Source organism: Numida meleagris, chromosome 12, assembly GCF_002078875.1.
Source record: "Numida meleagris isolate 19003 breed g44 Domestic line chromosome 12, NumMel1.0, whole genome shotgun sequence".
In the NCBI taxonomy this organism is placed as follows: Eukaryota; Metazoa; Chordata; class Aves; order Galliformes; family Numididae; genus Numida; species Numida meleagris.
Window position 1 is genome coordinate 8516207 of NC_034420.1, and position 16791 is coordinate 8532997.

General features: G+C 45.2%; 1 protein-coding gene across 2 annotated transcripts in view; it reads left to right on the plus strand.

Annotated features, from left to right (window-relative positions):
• The window catches only part of ERGIC1 (endoplasmic reticulum-golgi intermediate compartment 1), a 58992-nt gene continuing 42416 nt past the window's right edge, over positions 216-16791 (plus strand). Inside the window, exon 1 of one of the 2 annotated variants that reach the window (XM_021410452.1) lies at positions 216-398. In XM_021410452.1, coding sequence (XP_021266127.1) covers positions 379-398 — 20 coding nt within the window. In that variant the 5' untranslated portion in view covers positions 216-378. Of the gene's footprint in view, positions 399-5516; positions 5719-16791 lie in introns of those variants that run through there. The other variant, XM_021410451.1, reaches the window with a different exon arrangement.

A 16791-nucleotide genomic window follows, 5' to 3' on the forward strand; every position in this document is an offset into this window, starting at 1 on the left:
GAGCCATGCTGGCACCAAGGGGGCTCATCCAGCACCTGCGCGGTGCCAGGTGCTCTTCTGACGCGGGTGGGCACTTCGAACCCTGACCCCGGGCCGCGGTGACCTGAAAGGCCGCAGGGGAGCGCGGAAGGCCCGGGCCGAGGCCAGGCGGGACGCGGGGCCGGGGCCGCAGCAGCCCGAGGCCTCGGCTCCCGCCGCTGCCCGTAACCCGGCGGCGGAAGCGGCGGCCGGCCCCAGCCGCCCAATGGGCTGAGCGCGGCGCGGCGGCGGGGCCGTCACTTCCTGGCCCTGCAGCCGGCGGCAGCGAGGCGAGAGCCGGGCCCGGGGGTGGCGGGGCCCTCAGCCTGCCCGGCGCCCGCCGTCACCACCACCAGCACCATGCCCTTTGACTTCAGGAGGTGAGTGCGGCCGGACGGGGACGGGGCCGGGGCCGCCGGCGCCCCACGCCTGGCCCGGCAACCCCCCCTGGCCCTGCGCCGCGGCGGCCTTCGCGCCTCCTGCCCGGGAGCGGCGTGATGTACGGCGGGTGCGGGCTGGGGAGGAGCGGCAGCGAGAAGTGGGTCTGGGCCGGGGCGTGGGAACCCGTGCCCGGCGTGCAATTATCGTTATATAATGGCGTTGTGCAAAGCAGAAGGAGGCGTGAGGAGTTTCGAGCGGCCCCGGGAGCGGGGGGTGGAGCGGCCCCGGGCGGCGGTGGGGCCGTGGGGCGGCGGCGGGGCCTGGGCCTGGCGGGCGGGGTGAGGCCTGCGGGGCGCTGGGGCCCAACCACTCCGTGTCCGCTCCCAGAGCGAAGCCAAGGGACCCCCTGGGCTGCCGTGGGGCTGAAGCAATAACCGTGGGTTTGACCCCTTCCCGATCCAAAGCTGTGTAACTCTCCAGGTTGACGCCTCCCACGTGCAGAATGCGTTCATCTGCAGGAGCCTTTTCACATTGGTTCTACCCGAGCATTAGGATTACCATAAAAATACACTGGACTGGGAACTGAGGTATATGAGACCCCACTTGGGGTATTACATTCATATGTGGAGCCCTCAGAAGAGGAGAGACGTAGACCTGTTTGAGTGTGTCTAGAGGAGGGCCACAAAAATGATCCTGGGGATGGAGCACCTCCACTGCAAAGACAGGCTGAGAGATGGAGCTGTTCAGCCTGGAGGAGAGAAGGCTCCAGGGAGACCGGAGGGCAGCCCTTCAGTATCTAAAGGGGGGATGTAAGAAAGAAGGTGACAGACTGTTCAGCAGAATCTCTTGTGATAGGACAACGGGAAATGGTTTCAAACTAAAAGATTTAGATTAGATATAAGAAAAAAGTCCTTTATGATAAGGATAGTGAGGCACTGGCACAGGTTGCCCAGAGGTGGTGGTGCCCTGTCCCTGCAGACACCCATGGTCAGGCTGGAGGGGCTGTGAGCACCTGATGGAGCTGTGGGCCCCCCTGTTCACTGCAGGGGGGTTGGACCAGATGGCCTGTAAGGGTCCCTTCCAACTCAAATGGTTCTGTGATCACCTGATGTTTTGCAGGACCACCATGAGCCATGCAGAACTGTCCCTTTGAGATGGAGAAAATAGCACAGTTCTGTCATTCTCCCATATAAAAGCTGTGCACTGTGTTTCTGCTGTAACTCTAAACCAGGCCTCTCATTTATACAGGATGGCAGGATCTTGTATGTGATCCGTGAGGCACTGTTGAACATGGAGCAGTTGCTTCTGAATGAAAACTTGCTGAAGCTGGAAACAGCATCTGCTGGATCATGTGGGATCTGGGTCCCAGAGCCCTGTTTCTTCCTTTGTATAAAGCTTGGTAGAAAAACACTTCTCAGCTTCGGAGACATTCTGCCAGCTGCAAGTCCTGTTGCTGTCTGTTTTCAGACTTGTAGAATACATGAACAATGAGGGATCCTGGGTTGTGGCTGTTGCTTTGTAATAGAGAAAATGTTATTTCAGACGTCTTAAAAATGTAATTTCTGTTGGGTCTCAAAATGTGCACGTGGAAAGCAGCTTCACAAAGAGTAATCATCTTAAGAGAAAGCACTGGTGCTTTGCTTCAGAATGGTATAAAGGTGTTGAATAAAAGCTCAGTTAGAGTTTGGATTAATGAGTTACAGAAACATAGAGGCATCAGTTCCCATCTGCATTTAAAGATTCACAGGTGCAAATAAGTTCTTTGTCATCAAGTTGGAGGATTAGAAATAGACATGTCAAAGCACCTACTCATACAGTGTAAGCGTACTGAAGTTCATCTTTTTTTGTAGAGATGAGACTTTAAAGGCTGCACTTGGTGTAAGACAAGAACTTTATTGTACAGAGAAACTAGTGCCGTGTGCAGCAAACTGCTTTCCTCTTTTAGCAACTTGAACAGAGTTCAGGAACAACATTTTTGCAAAGGTTAGAGACGGTCTTTTAGCTAACATGGTTTTTGATCATTGTGCAGTCAGTGGAACAAAATCTGTTGAGGCTGGAAAGTTTTACTCTAGTAGGTGAAGAATGATGCATGCATTAAAAATTTGCAGCTACTTCCTGACAATGATATAACATATAGCACAAGAGGCTTAGAGAAGGGAAGTTTCCACCTGTGGTATGTTTCTGAAGGAAGACATGATGGTTTTTTGTCATTTAAATGCAAGGATTTTCTTTCAGAGATTTCAACTGGATCTTCCCTTTGCAAAGTGTAGTTTGGCACCCTGTCTTTACCACTCACTTTGGAGTGTGTGTTATCCTTATGTATGATTAGAGGGTTAGATTAAAAAAAAAAAATTGCACCGACGTATCTTATAGATTCCAAAATTTAGAGTTTCCAAGTGGAAAGGTAGTTTTTTTCTGAAGGCCTTAGTTTTCACCAGTGACGTCCCTATTCTTCACCATTTAAAGCTGAAGAAAGCATTTCTGGCCATTTGACTAAATCTTTCCTTTCTTGTAGACTTAAGGGTTCAAATTTGCCCCGACTGGAGAACACAAAGTGCTTGGACACATTTCTTGGAAGGTCTCCCTGGGGCAGAGTCTGAGGCATATTGGTTGGTATCAGATGTGGAAACAGCTTGTTTTATTGCTTATGCTGTACTTTTCTTTTTCTGTAAGACTTCTGTTTTCTTGGTTTATCAGCGATTCCTTTGCCAATATAAAATGCATTTAAATTACAAATAAAATAATATTTTTACAGTAAAGTAATTTCAAGTGAATAAATAATTATTTTCTTCTGAGTGTTAGGGTGTTAATAATCCTTAGTACTTGCCCACTGCTTTTCATTTTTCGAAGTGTTTCGCGTGCCCTAATCTCTGCAGTCCTATGATGGTGGTAAGGAGTCAAGTTTTTATTTTGTAGACTGGAGGCTCTGGTTCAGGTTCAGTGCATGTCATGAGACATCAGACATCCTACACAGCTCCTGAATCAGTTTGTATGTATGGAAGGCCTGCTTCCTTCTCAATTTTTAAAACACATTGTTGCTTCTTGCCTTTCCCCTGGTTTGTTAGTGCTCATCTCAGCAAAGCCTCATACCTACTAGAGGATTTTGAGGTGCACACTGAAACAGAGAGGGTACTTTCTCCTCCAGCTCTTAAGACACAGTGTAACCCGTGTATTTGCAGCTTCTGTAGATGCTAAAATCATAATTAGATTAAACAGTATAGCCTGGGTAATCTTGAATGGTGATTGCAGGCCAGAAGGTTTCTCACATGTTACGTGATCTGCTCAGCAGGAAGGCTTAGCTTCAGTGGTGAACGACAGTGCTGGAGTTCAGCTGGCTCTTACACTGGGAGTTACAGGAGTAACAAGTGACTCCTGTGCACTGAAAGCAGACATAGTAGGGAGAAACTTGCTGCAAGTTCAGTTGCTTTTGGATCTAGTGGCTTTTCTTGGCATCTGCCTATTTGCATGACAGAGCTACGGATGGCTTTTTTGCTGTTACTGAAACTTCTCAGCTATTCTGGTAGCTGTAACTGGACTGAGACAAACTAAAATAGACGATTCTGAAATCAAGTTTTTGTTCTAACTGGGGGTAGTTCTCAGTTGTGCCCTGACCACTTTTTCAGCATATTGTAGCAAACATCTGCAAATCCTTATTTTTATATTCAACTAAGCACTTCAGAGTTTATTTCCCACTACTAATCATGTTGTTTTGATTAGGGCTTCTGTTGTACTTTTTTCCCTTATGCCTTGATAGCCTAAATGAAGTACTGTTTTTCACCAGTATTCTGTACCTGGATTTTAGAGGTCAGAAGGAAGGAACCAGGCTTAGAAGGGATTTTGGTTTAAGTGCTGATTTAGAGTGGAAGTGCTTAGTGGCAGACTTATTCCCTCTGCACATTATAACGGGGCCCACAGTCAGCTGTTCTTTGGTAAATCTGCAATAAATGATATTTTCTACATGGATTGAGTGCTAAACAATATTCTAGTTGTTCTGGGCCACGAACAGGTCTTTGCTTTGGTTCCCATTTGTGGGTTGTGTTTTTTTTTTTTTTTGAAGCCCAATCACCTAGTCAACTGAAACTGACACGTGTTCAGCATTATTGCCTTCAGGAGAGGCAGTGTGATTATGAATGTTTTTAATTTCAACCTACGAGGTGTGATGGCTAATAGGCAAACTGATGCCCGAGACAACTGGCCTGGCATAGTTGCGAAACTGGTGATAGAAACTGCTTCAGCAGCATCAGGGAGCTCTGTTTGTCCTCCTTTGATTCCCAGGCAGATTACTGAGATCAAGCTGGCAGATAGTAGGCAATTTGCAGTCTTAAGAGAAAAATCTTTTTCAGCACTAAGCTACCCCTTTGACAACAGTTTCTCAAGCACTTGTAAGCTTAAGAAAAATAGCCTGCTTTCAGTCTTCGGGCTTAAGGAAAGGAGCAAAGCTCTCTCTTATAATCCTACCATTTTTCTTTTGACAGATTTGTGAGGGTCACGACTTAAAAGCTTTCTTGTAACACCTCAAATCTCACTTCAACTTTTAGGGGAGTTGTTCAGCTTATGTGTGAATGTTTGCCAGTTGTAAAGCAAGAGTAGGTGGGATGTTAGGAAGAAATTCTTTACTCAGAGGGCGGTGAGGCACTGGCACTGCTGCCCAGAGCTGTGGGTACCCAAGGCCAGATGGGATGGGGCCTGGGGCAACCTGATCTGGTGGGGGGCAGCTAGCCCATGGCAGGGGTTGGGACTGGGTGTGACCTTTAAGGTTCCTTCCAACCCAACCGTACTGTGATTCTGTGAAAAGTGGTGAGTGACATGCTGGCACTGCCTAATGACTGTCAAATGCTAGTGGAAATGTACATATTTGTTCAGGAGTTTGATTTGCAATCTCTTTGTGAAGTCTCAAGCAGCTCAGTGATTCTCATGGGATCGTAGTGCTCTGTACTCCATCCACCTGCGCTCTCTCTCAGCACATTGTTTAACAAAGCTGTGTTAATACATAGTGGTTCATTTGGCAAAGTTGCTTGCTGAACTTACTTCACAAATGAGCTGTCTCTCCTGTAGAACTACACGCTGGTGATTGCAGCAGGTATCACCTGTTCTTGGCTGAAAGATCGTGGGGAGGACACAAAAGAAGAATACGCAGCCGCAGCCAGCTGGAACGGTTTCTCCTGGTTAGATGAGTTGCGCTTGGAGGTGTGCATGCAGCAGTATCGAGAAGGTTTGCATGTGCCCTGTACTGAGCTGTGCGTGGTCACGCTCGCTTCCACAGCCACAAACCACAGCCATTTATAGCCAGTGGCCGAAACACTGCTCCGTGTTGGTTGGGTAGGTGCCTCTTTACGCTTTGTGGGGACTGCGCTTTTTTGTTCAGCTGCTGAAATGACAGCTGCCAGCCCCTGAGCGACTGGTGGCTCTGCGGGCATGCTCCTGGCGAGCAGCAGCTCTGCCTGGTGAGCGTGTTCCACCTTGCGTGTTGTGCAACGCCGCGGGGAAACAAGGCTTCGTGGGCTGCTGCTGCCTTACGTAACCGCCAGAGCCGGGCTGGTGCCAGGCTGTGCCATGACTAACTGCGTTTCAACAATAGCCCTTTGAGGGCACCTGAAAGATTATTCTGCAGTCACAGCAGTCAGATGGGCACATAGCAGTTGTAAAGACAGAGCCTGTTGATGTCTGTGCCACAAATAGCCAATTATACATAGAATGCATGTGTGTAAATATTTCTTCCTAAGTCTCCTTAATACGTTATTTATCTTAAAATAGCTGGAGTGGAAAATTGTTCTTGAGTCAGTACAGGAGTATTAAATTCTGGCTTTGTAGGAAAGTTTTGTATTGTTCCTTCTGAACTTTAACTGTCCTGCTTTGTTCCCTCATTGATGACACAGATGCTTTCTTCATGGCATCATAGTTCGTTGCTGTGAAAATGACTGAATCACAGTAAACAGAGCTGAAGCAATCCTGCGGAGGGAGAAGCTGTGGAAGCTGTTGAGCTTGTATTTTGAAGTGTTCGTGAATATTTTTTTTTAGGTATGTAATTCAAATGTCAGAGCTGGTAAGAAAAGAGCAGTCTTGCAATGAAGGAAGAAGGAGTGGAATCATCTGTTTTTTTTGTCTTGTATCCAAGCACAAGCTCTGAAATGTTGTCTAGGTATTCCTGTACCAAGCCAGCTGCCCCCGAGATGGAAAATTGTTCTGCCAGAAAACTATTAATGACAATCTTGTTGCGATCTACAGGCCTTCCTTATCCTGAAATGGAATATTTCAGTAGTGATCGTGGCAGATTCACACCAGTGAAGACCGCAGTTAGATGGACTGCTTTTGAACTGAATGTCTTTGGATGTGTTTTGGTTTGCTTTTTTTTTTTTTAGGACATTTGCAAATGTAATGTATCTGGTTTAATCCAGATAAGCCAGAAATACAGATTGCCTTTTAAACAGGAGGCATCAAAGTGCTGTGTTAATGTAGACAGGCATGCAGAGCTACTAGCAGAATTTCAGGCTCTCAGGATTGCTTAGTATTTATTTAATAATCATATCCTAAGGCAGACCACTTGCTTTCTTAATTGCTACCCGTGTCCAGAGACCACTGTGTGCTGTGAATAGAAGGCTGGAGAGCCCACTAAAGCACCAGTGCTGCCAATAATGTAAATAGGACCATATTTTCAGATACAGGTGAAATCTCAGACCTTCACTGATTCCACATCATTAAATCAAATGTGAGCCTACTGAACTGGGCTCTGAATCTGGTTGCTGGAGTGTGGCAAGTTGTATCTTGACCAGCAAGCACTGGTAAACCAGGTCCCAGCTGCATGTTACGGGTGTACATTGTGTCTGTCAGTCACATTTCTCTGGCAGAGTGGGTTCACTATGGCTATTTCTTGACAGCTGAGTCAAAACCAGGAACTTCATTGGGAAGCCAGATGTTACTTTCGAGCTGTACGTACTCGTAAGGAGTACAATTATAAGCATCTAAAAAATAGCACTAAGTTCTAGAAGCATATACAGAAATTCTCTTCTCTTAGATTGGAATATAAATAGGAGAATCTGAACTGGTCATTTTCATGAATTTTCTTGCTGATACAGAAAAATCTGTCACGCAGTAGAGTGTGGACTGGTCTTCGTGCTTTTAGGGGGAAGCCTTATGAAGATGGAGCCATTCTCTTCATTTTTCTTCCCCCTCTGCTTTTCTTTGGCAGAGGTTATTTGTCTTCAGGCAGTTCTGGGTTACGTAGAGGGGCATAGTGCCAATCTCAGACTTGCATGCTGTCCTGGCACAGCTGGGACATGCACCTTTCTGAAGGCAGTGTTCAAAAAGGAAAGGCACAAGGTTCTGATGCTACATCTATCTCACCGTGTCTTGTTTGAAGATGTTCAGCAGCATTAGACAGAAAGAAAGTCTTCATGTTTTGTGATTTCTAGAAACTATGAGAAAAGTATATTTTATTTTTTTCTCCCATGGATGTGTCCTGGTTTTGCATTGAATTCCACATAGGTAATTGCTTGGAAATCTTAGTTTGAGTTTTGTGGAGGTCAGGACTCTGGCTGTGGGGAGAGCTGAGGAGAAGAGGGGATGTGATCAGGCACTGAGGCCAGCAGCACTGGGAGCTGCAGGAGCCGTGGGCCAGTGTGCTGGAGCTCAGGGAGCATGGCAGGGAAGAGAAGCTCTGCTCTGATGGGTCTTTCCTTGGGAAAGGGAGTGAAGTTCAGGACCGAGAGGCTCACTGAGGGAATGGGTGAGGGACAGGGCTGGGGGATGCTGGGATGTGCTGGGGAGCTGCAAGGAGCTGGAGCTTCTGAGCCTAAGGGGAATGGAGGCTCTGCAACAGAATGGCTGTGGTTTACTTAGGGCATTTAACTATCTGGACAACTTAATTAGCTTGAGGAGAACCAGGTATGTTTGATCCTGTTCCCTATTCTCTCTTCCTCCCTCCTCTCTTTCTGATCTCCAAAATACAGTACTGCCACACAGATGTCCAATCTCTCTTGCTTTCAGCCCAGTGAAGGGCTGGGTCCCTTTAAATACCAGTCCCCTTGAACATTTTTTCTTCATGACACTTTTCTCCTGTTTTGATGAAGCAAAGTATAGTTTGCTCACTTTATTAAAAATACATTTCTCTTTCATCCTTCATTTTGACACCTGCCTCGCTGCCTAAAAGGAAATAAAATGCTTGCTGGCAGGATTCCACCATTGAGTTTCTGAGATTATAAATATATTCTTCCTCCTAATTACCTTTGAGATATGCTTGAGACTAACATTTTATTCAGGGGAAAAAAAAAAACAAAAACATGTTATACTGCTTCCTCTCTTCCATTCATCAGTGACATCTAAAACAGTTCTCACTTTTGGCGTATTTCAGTTATTGCAATTGCTGTGTATTCCTGGGCAATAGGGAACAAGGTCCTTAAGCACTGAAAGAAAAAAAAGTACAAAATTTAAACAAGAAGCAGACAAAAAGTAATTATGCAGAACAGGACAGTGGAGTAAAGGGGTCTGTCTGGAGGGAGAAACCAGCAGGAATAGCTCCTTGAAAAGAAGTCTGTATGAATGGAAGCAGAATCTATTCATTTTGTGCCCTCTTTCTGCAAGTGTTTTGGGATTCATAGTCTTTTGTCCTAGAAGTAAATGGTTTTGCTATTTTTTCTGTATAAAATCTTTCCTGTACAAATCCTGTACCTGCTAAACCAGAAGCCCTGATGCCATAATGCCACAGAAGCTGCTGCTGAGCGTGTTTCTCTCGGCCCCTTTCCCCAAATGTCCAGTTACTTAAATGCTGAATTATATAATGAATGACAGTCCTCATGGCTAACCTTGTTTTCTCATTCTCAGTGCTCCTCCTTGTTTCAGAAACTTCCTCTGTTAGTTTCATTATGTTCTTGGAACTCGAATTAAGAGGGAGGAGCTGGCTGGCAAGGAAAACCATTCCCTCATTTCACTCCTTCGCCTTCAAGTGTGGAGGAGAGTCAGCAGGTCAGAAAAAAAAAAAAGTTACTGGAGGATTATGTTTAGAAAAACGGTGTAATGTGAGGATGAAATGTAAGGTATACAGGATTTAAGAGTTCCCGTCTTTTCTTGCTCGTACAACAGATAAGCTAGTTTGAAACTGCATTAGTTCCTCCTTGTCCAGTCCTTTGCGTACCAGAATTGGCTCCAAGTAGATGAGGATTAGACAGTTTCCAGTGTGATTTTGAAGCCTTGTGCGTTTGTGCATCAAAGCTCGACTTCTGCAGTATTTGTGTTAATGCCCCACTGTGTGTAAATGAGGACTAGGTGATTACTTAATGTTGTTTGTGTATTATCTACTGTTACGCAGGTGGTAATCTTATTAAATGTGTTAATAACTGCTCGGTATTTACAAGTATCAGTTTATTAGTTGGGCTTTGAATCTGAATTTGCATCTTGAACTCGCATTCAGGGCCAAACTTTGATAATTATATATTATGTGCTTAATCCCCTTATGTAAACTTACATTAACAGGATCACTTATTTTACTTTACACGTGCTCCAGAGTTTGGGTCCCAATTCAGGAAACTGTTCCTAATCAAGACTGTCCACAAACATGCACTCTAGGTACAGCCCTGTGACTGATCCGAGGCTTGGCTCTTGCACTGCACCTCTACTTTGTTTTCATGAATGCCTTCCTGGAGCTTTCCTTCTGGAGACCTTCAAAGACGTTGGGGCTTTGATTAGTAATACTTCATATTTTTGTAGAGTTTTTCATCTGTTGATTTCAACGTGTTTGGTGGAAAACCGACAGATGTCACCAGGTGCCACTCTGCAAAATGAAGAAGCAAGTCTTAATTGACTGGAGCAGCAATTACACAGTGAGTCAGTGCTGGGAGCGGAATAGAATTCAGTTCTGCTGGCTCCCACTGCTGCATCCCATCCCTGGGATCGCAGCCTGGCTCTGTCCCAGAAGCTGTCTTGAGCTGCTCTCTGCACATTATGTTCTCATCTGCTGTCAAACAGGAAACATAGAAATTTCATTTAAACAAAGAATTAACAATTGCAAAAAGAAGAGTTCAGAGTTGGTAGTTCTGATTCTCTTCCCCTGCCACTGACTTCCTGCAATTGTTGTTCTCTGCCTACAAAAGAGGGTGATAGATTTCTGTTTATTTGGAAGCGGAGTTGCTTCTTTTTAGCTCTGCTGGATTGGGCAAGAGCTAAGTGTTCTTGCAGAGGTGTCAGAGAGGCACTTGCCTTTGGATGGACAGAAAAGCAGTAGCATCTAAAAAAAGGACTTCTGAAAGACATCTTAAACTAATATTTTACCTAAAAATTGAAAAAATAATGCCTTCCCCTACATATATATAAGAAGCATTAGGATAAGGCATCTGTCAACTTCCTGTTGACTGTTCTAGAGTGAATTTACAGGTGTGTAGAAGTTCTTTGTTTGACAGATCTGTAGAACGAAATTCTGGATTTCTGTCTAGAACAGCTACAACCAAGGCTGTAAGAAGTTGGAAACACATGGACCAGTGGAAGTCATTGCTTTTTAGAGTCAAGAGAGGTTTTTACTTAAGAAGGCGTGTTGTTCTCAAAGCTTTTCCAATTAAAATTTAAATTAAAATAGAATCAGCCTTGGCATCTTGTTTGATTTTCATGCTCTTCCCCATGCTCCTGAGCATTCTGACATTGTTAGGAGGAAGTACAGCACTTCACATAGGCTCCTTCTCTGTGTCGGTTCAGGGTCTTGGTTCCTTCCTGTCACTCAGAACGCTCAGAATCTGTATCTTTTCCTGTATCTTTTCTCCTTTCATGCGTTCCTAACACAGGGAATTGCTCTGGGCTGCTAGTCAGAGCAGGTCTGGCTTTGTTTTGTAGCAGCTTTCAGATATCTGGGGTGCACGATCCCGCCCACACGGGTGGTTGTGTCCTTCTGTGTCACCTGCCCAGCCAGCTGTGCGCTCCTGTCTCACCCACAGGAACCTGGTGACGTCTGGGCCCTATCTGGGTCAGTAGGCAGAGGGGAGGCTTGTCCTCCTTGTTCCTTGATGGTCACTGTCCCAGGTACCAGCTCTTCTGGGGTCGTCTTTACTGTTTTGATAATTTCAAGTATGCTGTGGGTAGGTACATGCAGTGAGGTGATTGCTCTTTCAGGCCATCACTCGTGCCCTAGGAGTCAGCCTGCTGTTAGGCTGTTGAATAAAATCAATTTAACAAGTGAAGAGAATAATCTTTTTCTCTCTGGGCATGGTCAGTGGTTCTAGGTATGGTTTTAACAACTGTGAATGGTAACTGTCCCCCCAGCAACTTCAAATGAGTGACTGAGATTTTAAGTAGATGGCTTTTTGTTAATCAGAAGAGCAAACTGTGTGCGAACCTGACTGTGCTGTTTGTTCTACCTTGACATTTCATTTGGCTTGAACAGTCAGACTGAAAACTAAATTGGTGGGTTTATATTTTTTCATTATACAAAAGCAACAGCTTTGCTTTTAGAGATCTTACTGTGAGTGTCTGACGTGCTTCAGAGAAAAGGAACAAAGCCAGAGGGGTCCAGTCCATGTTAGAGGCAGCAGTCTGTTTGTGTATTAGCCTGCTCATTTCTCTGGGAAGTGAACAGCCCCTGAAGAGGTTAAAAGCTCCCCAGCTATGGCTGAATGCATGGCAGCTCATGGCGTTGGCTGGCAGTGTTGGACCTGCTCTTTCTGCCCTGTGCTCGAAGGCTGTTAAGGCAGCGTTATTGACAAGCAAGAATGAATTGTCCCTGAGCCATTATTAGAGAGCAGTGACCCAAGGAAACAGAGGAATGGTTGCTGCCTGTTAAACAGCTTTGGTGTTTTTGGTGGTTGGTGGTTTTTTTTTTTTTTCAGCTCTTAGCTGAGTGATTTCATTTCTTTGTTTAAAATTCTTTTGCTCTTCTAGTAGCACTGGAGTGTCCTGCATATTTTCATTGTTTCTTTTAGTTTGTCTAGCACCTATATTTTGTCTGCCTGTCTCTGTTAAAGGGGCACTGAGATGTAGTGCTCTGGGGCAGCAATTTCTTCCCTTCTTTGTCTTGTGCCTGCAGCCTGAGAATCTGTTGTACTTTGTGTTGTGGAACATGAGGAGGAGGATGGGGCTGCCGGTTACTGGATGTTTCAGTGGGTGCTTTCTGTAACCCAGCATTTTTGCTGGGTTGCTTCCTGAAACTTCTGAAGTGTCGGTGAGCACAGATTCCACAATACCTCAAGCTGCTGGGGAGGCAGGTTTTTTGCTTACATGTTTTGTTCTTCTGATTCTTGTTAGGTGATGGACATCTGTTTGCCCAAGCAGAATATCACAAAGGTGTAAATACTCTGACACAAATCTGGATGCCTTCGGTGGGAAGGTTTCTCTAGAAATAGTGCTGGAACTACAAGAAGGTTATTTCCCTTCTACCATCAGTCCACAGCCTGAATGAGCTTGCTCTGACAACAGTGTACTGATATATTCATTCTGATTCCATGAATTCAGGCAGAAGGTATCCAGTGTAGCCTTTGTATTACTATCTGTTCCCTCTTTCTCCAAGCTGCACTGATGGTAGGGGGCAGAAGGAACTTCCTGAGACAAACACAGTCACTAAAAGCTCTTCTCCCCTCTGTAACAGCAACTTCCTCCAAAATATTCCTGATGAGATAAAATGGAGTCTGTTTGCATGCAGTTGTCTTTGAATGTCAGATGGACTTAGTCCAACTTATAATGAGTGAGTTTCTTCCTGCTTCCCATGTCCTCCTTATAAATGATAAAACATTTCATGCAAAGTGGATTGCAGGACTCTAAGCTGTAAGTGGTATCTCTGGTAAGAGCCTTAATAGCAGCAGGTACTGAGTGAATCATAATTCATAAACTCTTCTGCTGTCTCCAGGGATGCATCTTCCAGAGGTGGTAGCAGCAGTAATGCAAGGAAGGAAGGTTGTGCAGTATGCTTGGCTGTGGACTGGTGGAAAACTCAGTGCGTTGTTCCTGCTCATTTTGTGTGCACTTAAACACGGCTCCTGAAGTGGGGTCGAGTTTGCTCATTCTCTTCTCTCCACTTCACACCTGCCTTGGTTTCATGCACTGCTAATGCAGCTCTTCTGTCTTTAAATGATGAACTTAAAAATAGATGCAGCTACGTAAATCTTATGGGAAGAGCTGGTTGTCTGTGCATCGGTTTTATAGCAGCCAAATAAAGGTGACTGAACCCAACCATCTCTGCTCATTGAATTATATGTGTGTAACACAACAATAAAATAGAAGTTTTTGAGGAGGCAGATGGGTCGACAGTAAGAAGAAGAAAAGAGCATGAAGAGTGATGAATCCCAAGGTTATGTCCCTGTCTCCAGGGAAGGTTAATCCTTCTAGGAGTCCAAGATGGTTTGTCTCTTCTATGGCATCTGACTAAAAATTGTCGGGTGGCTGAATTCACTGATGTCTGCATGAAGTAATTAAAGAGTGTAGTGTAATTCAGAAGGATGCAGACTAAAAATGAGTTTATTTAGGATGTCTCAATAGTAGATGCTTACAAAGAAGAGAGGATTCTAGATGTTTTCTGAACTGTTGCCAGACAGAGCTGCCCTGGGATGACTGTTACTGAAAATGGAGTGGGGGTAGGTGTAGCTGTCCAAGGCAGTTCGATGGCTGCGTTACCCCTTGAGTCCCTTCCCCGGTGTATGCAGTTGTCATCAAAAGCAGTCTGCGGTGGATGTTTTGATCAAACAGTTGTTCCTAGGGGTGCACCATGTGGCAGTTTTCCTACTCATCTGAAAAAAAAGATAGTGAAATCAACAAATAGAGTGCCTTGTCTTCTTTAGATGAAAAGCACCTTCTTCTTTTCTTTTTTTTTCCTGAGAATGAGTTTCTTAGTGTCTAATCTGCATAAGATACCTCTGTGTTGTGTATTTCTTGAACGTACGGCTCAGGGTACAGGGTGTAACGGTAGAAGTTGTCTGTTCTATGTTGTAACCTCATTTACTGGTGAGTATGCAATGAATGAACTTTGTAAGGAACAGGCAAGCTTTGTTGTGCTAGTCAGGAATTGGCGTATGTGTGGAGAAATACTGACATCAAGCCCTCTTGGATTGTTTTTACTTGAGGCCTGTAGCCATACTGTGATTCACTTTTCTTTGGTTTGCAAGAAGGACTTGACAAATAGGAAGAAACAGCAGCAATATTGTACTTGAATATATCTCTCATTTGTAGGAGGTGTGCTACTTAGTGTTCATCTGGGTGAGGGCACTACCAGCACATGGGCAGAACCTTGTTCCATCTGCCACTCTGCTGTTTCTCTGAGTGCTGATGTTTCTTGCCAAGAAGGAAGCAATTAGGGACAGAGTTCTTACTGACCCTAAGAGCTCTCTGGGACAGTTCAGGCTGAGAGGCCTCACCAGCTGGCCTTTTCTTATCTCTTTATTCCCTTTATCTCTTGGGAACCCCAGGGAGCTCTCCCCCACAGCCCTTTTTGTCTCTTTAGGAGACGTTCTATATGATCGGTTACAACGCACCCCGCTCATGTTGAGCCAGTCCAGCACGCAGCGCAGCGCCACCCAGCTGCTCGCTCACTCTCCCTGGGTGGGATGGGGAAGAGATTTGGAAAGGTAAAGCTGGGAACTCATGGGTTGAGGCATTTTACTAGGTAAAGCAATAGCCTTGTGTGCAAGCAAAGCAAGGCAGATATCCAGCCCCTCCCAGGAGAGCAGGGCTCGGCGCACGTAGTGGTTTCTTGGGAAGACGAACGCCATCACTCTGATCATCCCTTCACTTCCTCCTCCTTTTCCTCAGTTCGTATCGTTGGGCACAACACTACATGGTATGGGACGTCCCTTGGACTGGACTGAGTCTGCTGTCCTGGCTGTGTCCCCCCTAGCTTCCTGTGCACCCCAGCCCCTTGCTGGCAGGGCAGCACAAGGAGCTGAAATGTCCCTGGCTTTGTACAGCACTGCTCAGCAACAAATGAAACATCGGTGTGTTATCACCACTATTTTCATCAAAAAATCCAAAGCACAACGTCTTACGAGCTTCTGTGAAGAAAATGGACTCTGTCCCATGAAACAACCATGACAATCGTCCAGCACCGGGCCTCAACATGCAGCATGCCGGAATACAAGCTCTTGCTCTGCAGTTCTTCAGATTTCTTGCTGTAGTAACAACAGAATCTTTAGAGTATTTTCAAAGTTACCTTTCTATATCTATACTGGATAGTCCCCTCTTTGTTTAGTCAAATCTGCTGTAGAATCTTCAGTTGCTTGTCTAAGTAAATAGCAAAGTTACGTTTCTGCTGTTACATGTGTGGTGCCTGCAGGTCGCTTCCAGTGACACTTATTTAATGAAGCAAATTGGTTCAGTAATACCACATTGTTTTTCTTCAACCAGATGTCAAAGCTACTGATGTCTAGTAGAATTAAGGTTGTTCTTCACTGTGCACTGGGCCAGCTATTGGGAGTGAGCAATGTCACCAGAAATTAGTGACCTCGGAATCAAACGTGGATGTGGTGTCTGCTGAAAAACAGGTGCTGCTTCTAAAAGCCAGTTAACATGGGAGGTGGAGGAATCAAGCATTGTTTAAACACCCACATTCTTCTGTGTAAATCAGAGCCTTGGACCCTTGCTGCTAAGATGACCTGATGTGTTTACACCACTGTTGACCTGCTAAAGGTGGAATGTCAGTGCCTTTATCATTTGTTTTAAATTGTCTTTGACATCAGAAATGTCATTTGCTATAATGCATGTGTCCTGTAGACACCTCCCACCTTCAGTATGTGCTGCAAGCTTACCTGTGACAGAGCCAATACGCTTTGAAAGGGAGATTGATGTTTAAATGTTCATTTTTTTCCTGGGGAAAAATACTATCGCCTAAAGCACAAAAATAGTTTTCCCCCATCTGTGAGCATTAAAGCTGAATTTTTGAATCACCTGAGGAGTGGTAAGGGAAGAAAATTAATCTGCTGTTGACTTGCAGTGCCTGAATTTTGTTCTGTGACCAAGTGCAACATGAATGTATTGCATTTTTGCTTGGCTGCTTGGTTAACTGCAATCTGAAGTGCAGTCCCAAGAGCTGCATTCCCTTGCCCCCTGAGTTAAATCAATGCAAACAGACGTTGCAGAAAGGTACATGAAAACATTCCACTGCTCCTAGCTGCAGAGGTCCATTTCAATGCTGCATAGAGACAGCTGAAGCTTACTGTCTCTTTGCAGTGATTCAACATAGTGCACAGGCAGATTTATAAGCTGTGCTTGCAGCGTGTGCCTCAGGTAGTGCGGCCAACACATCGCTTCTCTGTCTTCTCCCTCTTCCTGCCTGGGTGAGAGCTGTCCACACTTGAGGCTTGCAACAAATTCTGTGAACTGAAGAACAACTCTGTCGTTCTCTGATGTTAGCTCCTTTACACATCAAAGTTTCCCTTTGCTACATATCATTCAAATTCAGCTACCACTGAGTGCTTACAAGTTCTGATTTTTTGTATT